Source organism: Molossus molossus, unplaced genomic scaffold, assembly GCF_014108415.1.
Source record: "Molossus molossus isolate mMolMol1 unplaced genomic scaffold, mMolMol1.p scaffold_m16_p_7, whole genome shotgun sequence".
Lineage (NCBI taxonomy): Eukaryota > Metazoa > Chordata > Mammalia > Chiroptera > Molossidae > Molossus > Molossus molossus.
Genome location: NW_023425401.1, coordinates 104,348,928 through 104,355,534, shown reverse-complemented (window position 1 = coordinate 104,355,534; position 6,607 = coordinate 104,348,928). Strand labels below are relative to the sequence as shown.

The 6,607-nt window shown below is 52.4% G+C and overlaps 1 protein-coding gene across 1 annotated transcript; it reads left to right on the top strand.

Moving 5' to 3' along the window:
* The first annotated feature begins 4,740 nt into the window (after positions 1 to 4,740).
* LOC118620499 (olfactory receptor 10AC1-like) lies at positions 4,741 to 5,809 on the top strand. Its single transcript, XM_036247623.1, has one exon. The coding sequence runs from the start codon at positions 4,825 to 4,827 to the stop codon at positions 5,791 to 5,793; it is 969 nt and encodes a 322-aa protein (XP_036103516.1). The 5' UTR covers positions 4,741 to 4,824; the 3' UTR covers positions 5,794 to 5,809.
* The last annotated feature ends 798 nt before the right edge of the window (positions 5,810 to 6,607 follow it).

The following is a 6,607-nucleotide window of genomic DNA, read 5'->3' as shown; positions in this document are numbered from 1 at the left end:
TTGCTTTGAGGCCGAAGCTGCAGTCTAGAAAGTAAAAGGGTTTTCAAACCTACTCAAACCGATGTCATGGCAAACGACAGTTGATCTCATGAATTTAGAAAACAAACTAGTGTCCCGACAAAGCAAAGAGGTTAATATTATTTCAAGCCGGTAAAGTGACTAGCCCTCAGGCCTAGAATACTTTTCAAAATGTGACAGTGCAATGACCAGGCATTTATGCATGATGAGGATGACCTTCACAGTCCCAGAACGGGGACAGTCTGTTTGCCAGACAGTTTTGATGTTGAACATTAGAAGGGCTCGTTTTTTGAAGTGCATCCCTGTTCCTCTGGCAGAAGCCTGGGTCAGAGATGTCACTTTAAATGGATGCTGCTTTGTTCAAGCTGAGAATTTCTTTAGAAGCAGCAGAGGCAGACAGCTCGCTTGAAACTCAGCAGGCCTCCCAGGTTTGTGTGGTTGAAAATTCCTCTTCAGACGAGCATAAAAGAGAGCATGAAGCCTGAGATGACACTTCACTCGAAGCCTAATTCCACAGTTGATTTAAGAAAAGAGAATTAACAGTGGCAACTGTTTCGGGGGCCCTAAACACAAGTGCACACATGGTTACAACTCTGAATTGTCAGGACACTTGAAGGATAAATGTCAGCCCAAATGCAAAACCCAAGGTAGCACATGGACCTAGAGTGGGAGGATGAAAAGATTGCCCTTGGAACCATCACTTTAAGAACTCCCGACAAGACACAAAGCATCAAGGGCACCTCACTTTTTAAAAAAACATTGTTGAAAGTATTACAGATGTTCCTCTTTTCCCCCATTGGCCTCTCCTCCCCTCCCTGCTCCCCCCACCCTGATTCAGCCCTCTCCGCCTTCCCCAATTAATCTCTGTGTGCATTGGTTGTGTATATATGCATATAAGTTCTCTGGTTTATCTCTTCGCACCCCTCCCACCCCCATCGCTTTTATAACAAGTAGGATCACTAAATACTTCAGAAAACACCAATGGGGGGAGGGGCAAGAACACCTGCGTAAGGAGAATATGCCCCATTCCATCTATTTAAATGCTGTTAGGGGACAAAGATGCCAAGAAGAAATAAAAGAGGATTTTTTTTTTTTATTTAGACTTTAAAAACCCTTCCACAAGCTATCTTACCAAATTCAGTCATCAAGAATCAGAGGACTGCTTCATCACGCCAAAGCACGCAGTTCACAAGACAAACACAGGACAGAAAGGAGGCACATGTCCCCGTCAAGGCTGAAACGATACATTGTTGGAAGCGGGGACCCACAGTAAAACCCAGGGATGATCTTTAGCTCCTTCGAGTAAAGGAGATATCGAACCGATGAGAAAAGCACCACCTTTAAAAGATGTAAGTTTGCGTGACGTAGCAAGAAAATGATAAACGAGTCTTAATTCCAGGGTTTTATTTTAGAAGACAAATCTAACTATGAAATACATAATAAGGCAGATACGTGTACGTTAGTAAGTTTCGAGCTCTCTGTCACAAATCAAGGAGATGCCTGATCACCCGGTAAAGGAGTCACTGTTGTAATTACACCCGGCAGCTGCTCTGCAGGCGCCCAGAGGCGGCCGCGGTCCTGCAGGAGCTGGGTTCTAACTCATGCTGAAGGAACTCACAAGGAGTCTAGAGCCTTCCTCCAGCGTCTCAGAGCTCTCCAACTGGGAACACAGCTAGGCAAAGCCCAAAAATGTTCAGAAGAAGGAAGAAGAGTTGACTTCCTATAGTCCAAAGTGCATTCTTGAGGCTAATCAGTCCCATATTCTTAGCCCTGGGATCGGTCCAGGGTGGTGACCAGTTCGAGGTCAGATTGTCAAAATGACAGATGCCAGGTGGTCATGTCCGGGGTCCTGGAGGGGCCTGACCTGTCTGCCTCTCAGATCGCCCATCTCATCCCCTCTCTTTACAAGAGCTTCCATGGACTATTGAAGTGACCGATTTTAAAAGCATCACTATTACAGGCCACTTTAATTATACTGTGACTGCACCATGAACATCAGACCCGGCGAGGCTCCCAGCCCCGTCCCCATGTCCTGGGCCACCCGCCAGCCGTGACTCTGCGGGCGCTCCATGGAGCCGCACACAATGAGAGGAGCAGACCTGCCAAACAACCGCAGCAGCCGCGGCGAATGTCAAAGCTAAGGGGAAATTATTTTTAGATTTGCTCTCTTAGATGATCTGTATTACTGCTCTCACCCACATGGCCTCAGGAGAATGTCAACAAAGGGAAATCTGAGGACGGCCGAGCCTAGGAGGATGCGGCTAATTTCTAGGCAGGGGCAGTGGGAGATGTGGGAAGAGGGGTAAGGGTGTGCCTTAAGTGGGGGGCATTTTTAGGAGCAATCCAAGTAAGGAAGACTATGTAGTGGATAGGACCATGGGCCATCAAGGGCTTGGATGTAAAACCTGGCTCATGACATGTCATTCCTGTAGGCCTCCGTCCCCTCGTCTGTGAGTGTACGAGTCACCCTACCTCATCCGGTTGTCGCTAGGATTAAGTGAGTTCAATGTGTCAAGTCCTTACAAGCATCTGCCTGCCACTCTCTTAGCATAGTTAGTATAATCGATACCATGAATCACCTGGAAGAATGAGACTATCTGCCCTTCTGTCCCTGGGGCTCAAGCAGACCTCATAGCCATTTCTTTTCCCTCTGTAATTTCAACAACTCGGGTGCAGCTGGGTTTTGAATGGACAAAAGCACTGGAGTTTGGAAAGTGTCAGTTCCCTCCCCCTCATCCTCAGAGAAAAGGCCTTTGTAACATGCATTCCTTGAGTTTGGGACAAATCCTCCTAAACACTCTAAACAAAGTGGAAACGCCCTTCAGCCTCCTTTTGGTTTCGCTGGCCCATCCAGCTTGCTCCTTGCAGCCTTTGCTTGAAAAAACAAAACAAAACATGGTCTATGTTCGGTGCACAGTTATTGGTGCCTTCACCTGGCCTTTCTTGTCATCTCCATTTTGGGGCAGTATGAACATGAAGGCAAAAGAACTGGATGGTTTCTGCCCCCCTGTTTCCCACCCCCTGCTTCCCGAAGAAGGAAGGAGTAGAGAGGGCGAGCCAGGGCAGGGAGCAGAGAGCTGCGGTGGGCCCCTCCAAGGTTACATCCTGCCCGGACCTCCGGGACAGCCAGGCTTCTCTCTTCTTCACACCTGCAGTGACAACATCTGGCCCAGAGGAGGCCCTCGGTGAAAAGAGGTTTGTTAAGTTTGCTCAATGGACTGAATACTGGCCCCAGGAAAAGAAAGGGGGAAGTCTCTAAAGCACAAGGGAAGTGATTCCGCCTCCCTTAGACCCGGCCAAAACCTCACCCCACAAGTCCTCCCCAAGACTGCACACACCTGTTTGGAGACATTCCCCTCAGATGACCAGGAAAAGCACAGGGTGACATGGAGCAATAGAAATCCACAGAATTCCCTTCTCCAAAAGGAGCCGTCGCTAGCAGAACCCAAGCTCTTTGCATTGCTCCCAGCTCTCACCCCGCCATGCCCTTGACCCAGCTTTGGAGCTACGGTAGGACAGCCATGCACAAATTCCAGTGTGGACTGTACGCCGGGACTCCAAGTCAGCGAGAGGAAATAAATAACTATTAGAAAAGTCACACATCCTCCTCTGGTGAGCATGGCCTTGAATTTCTTATCATCCCATGTTTCCCGCACCCGAGTTTTATAACAAGCACCATCAACCTACAGGCCATCAAATGTTTTCCAAATGTTGCCTGAAAATGAGTCAGCAATAGTGGTTAGAAAGAAACCGTGTTCAGCCCTGGCCAGTTTGGCTCAGCAGTTAGAATGTCAGCTCACAGACCAAAGGGTCTTGGGGTCTTGGGTTCGATTCTAGTGCAGGGCATGTACCTAGGTTACATGTCTAATCCCTGGCCCCAGTTGGGGTCCTGTGGGAGGCAACCAATTGATATGTCTCTCTCACATGGATGTTTCTCTCTCTCCCTCCCTCCTTTCTACTCTCTCTAAAAAAAAAAAAAGAAAGAAAGAAAGAAACCATGTTCAGTTGGTAAATTTGGAATGCACGCTCACCCAGAAAGGTACGTTAGAATGCGCCCAGCCAGGCCCTCCCACTACCTCCTGGCATAGTCCTGTATTAAAACGAAATCAATATGGACTTAGTGACATTATTCACAACCTCATTTGCGGTCGTGGGAAGTTCCGGATTCAGGCTACGGAATGCAGGTTCTGTTCGTAATTTTCTGTGAGCAGCTAATCCCTTCACCACCACCACCCAGCTCCTTTTTCTCTTTACAATTACAAGGCTGTAGGAGATGAACTCTAAGGTCTTCATCTGCTTTATGTGTCTGTGATTCTGTGACACACTCAGATAGCAACTCAGAAGCGACAGCCTAGGGCAGGGAGGAGGAAAGAGGCAGAGCCTAAAGACACATTTCCTGCCTTGGGGAGCTCAGGCTAGGGTGACATAATTCTCACAGCTATACAGACCCCTCAGAATGGTAACTGGAGTTTGAAGACAGGGATTCTTTGTAGGTGGAGGTCATGAGCAATGCAGTGCAAGGAAAGGGCCTAAAATCGAGGGGTCTTTGGAAAGAGCATGTTGAGAAAGCAGCTGGAAGGATTCTATCCCGGAGGCAGGAGGACCGGCATCTGCTTCTGAGCAAGTTAATAAGACATCTTCACCGGGAGGGGCTGGGCATGGACCCTGAACCGCCACCTCTCTGTATCCACCACTGCCTCCCACCCTCTAACTTCCACCTGGCCCTTTCTCCACCAGCAGGGACAGCACCCCACAAGCTTGCCCTTCCACATTTCTCTCCCACAGGTGTCTCTGCGCGGGCCACGCATGGACAGCCCCTGGAATGCCACCGTGCCCTGTGGCTTTCTGCTCCAAGGCTTCTCTGAGTTCCCGCACCTGAGGCCCACACTCTTCCTGCTGCTGCTGGCCGTGCACCTGGCCACCCTGAGTGGGAACCTGCTCATCCTGGTGGCCGTGGCCTCCATGCCCAGCCGGCCGCCCATGCTGCTCTTCCTATCCCAGCTGTCAGCCATCGAGCTCTGCTACACGCTGGTGGTGGTGCCCCGCTCCCTGGCTGACCTGGCTGCACCCAGCCTTGGCCGGGGCAGCCCCATCTCTTTCCTGGGCTGCGCTGTTCAGATGCAGATGTTCGTGGCGCTGGGCGGGGCCGAGTGCTTCCTGTTAGCCGCCATGGCCTATGACCGCTACGTGGCCATCTGCCACCCGCTGCGCTATGCCGCTGTGGTGACCCCCGGGCTGTGCGCACGGCTGGCCCTGGCCTGCTGCCTCGGGGGACTGACAGTGTCCCTGGGGCTCACGGTGGCGGTCTTCCACCTGCCTTTCTGTGGCTCCCGGCTGCTGGTGCATTTCTTCTGCGACATCACGGCGCTGCTGCACCTGGCCTGCACGCGGAGCTACGCGGATGAGCTGCCCCTGCTGGGCGCCTGCCTGCTGCTGCTGCTGCTGCCCTCCCTGCTCATCCTGGCCTCCTACGGAGCCATCGCCGCCACCCTGCGCCGCCTGCGCTCCCCCTGGGGCCGGCGCAAGGCCGCCTCCACCTGCACCTCGCACCTGGCCGTCACCTTCCTGCACTATGGCTGCGCCACCTTCATGTATGTGCGGCCCAAGGCCAGCCACTCCCCGCGGTGGGACCGCACAGTGGCGCTGGTCTACACCACCGTCACGCCGCTGCTCTACCCGCTGGTCTACAGCCTGCGCAACTGCGAGATCAGGGCCGCCATCCGCGGGGTGCAGGGCCGGTGGTGCCCAGGCCAGCCCCGGGGTCAGGGTCTGTAGGCACCCGGAGCAGGCAGGGGCCAGGCCAGCGCGTGAGCTCTGCTCCCCCAAGTTGCATCTATCGGGAGGTGTCGGCATCAGGAATGCCACCAGGGGGACTCAAAGACCCATTCGGGAAAGAGAACCTGGAAACAAAGCGTCACACACGGAGAGGCTCGAAGCACTTGCTCCGTCCTCCACGCCTCCCAGGAGGAGTAGCCAAAGACGGTGCAGTGTGGCGCCGAGGCCGGCCGCTGCTTTCACGGCAGCTGCGGATTCCTCCTCGCGGGGCCTGCAGGGTGGCGGGCGGGCGGGGCGCGCACACAGCACCGCGGCCCGCAGGGAGCTGCAGACAGGGCGAGGGTGTCCGTTCAAAATGTCCATGTCAGCACCCGGGAATCAGCAAAAGGTTACGGATTGTTTAAAGAGCAACATGTGGCTGACTAAATAAATGATGGTTTCTCCCTATAATGGAATCCCATACAAATGCCAGGAAGAAGGAGGTGGGAGGAGGGTAGGAAGGGGGAGAAGGAGGGGGAGAGGAAGGGGAAGGGGAAGGAGAAAGAGTTTGACTTGCGAGGGACATGGAACCATCTGCCACATATACTGTTAAGTGAAAAAGCAAAGGGCATATACTACATTCTTGCTTCTGGCTTGTCACTTATTATGTTCACTCCTGGAAGGTTCCTCCCTCAGATGTTCCTTGTCATTCAGATGCTGTCTCAGCTCAAGCATGGACTCCTCATACAAGAGAAGCGCGCGCCCTGTACAATGCCACCTCTCTCACATTAGCATGCTTCAATTTTCAAGCTACCTCATTAGTGGAAATTATCTG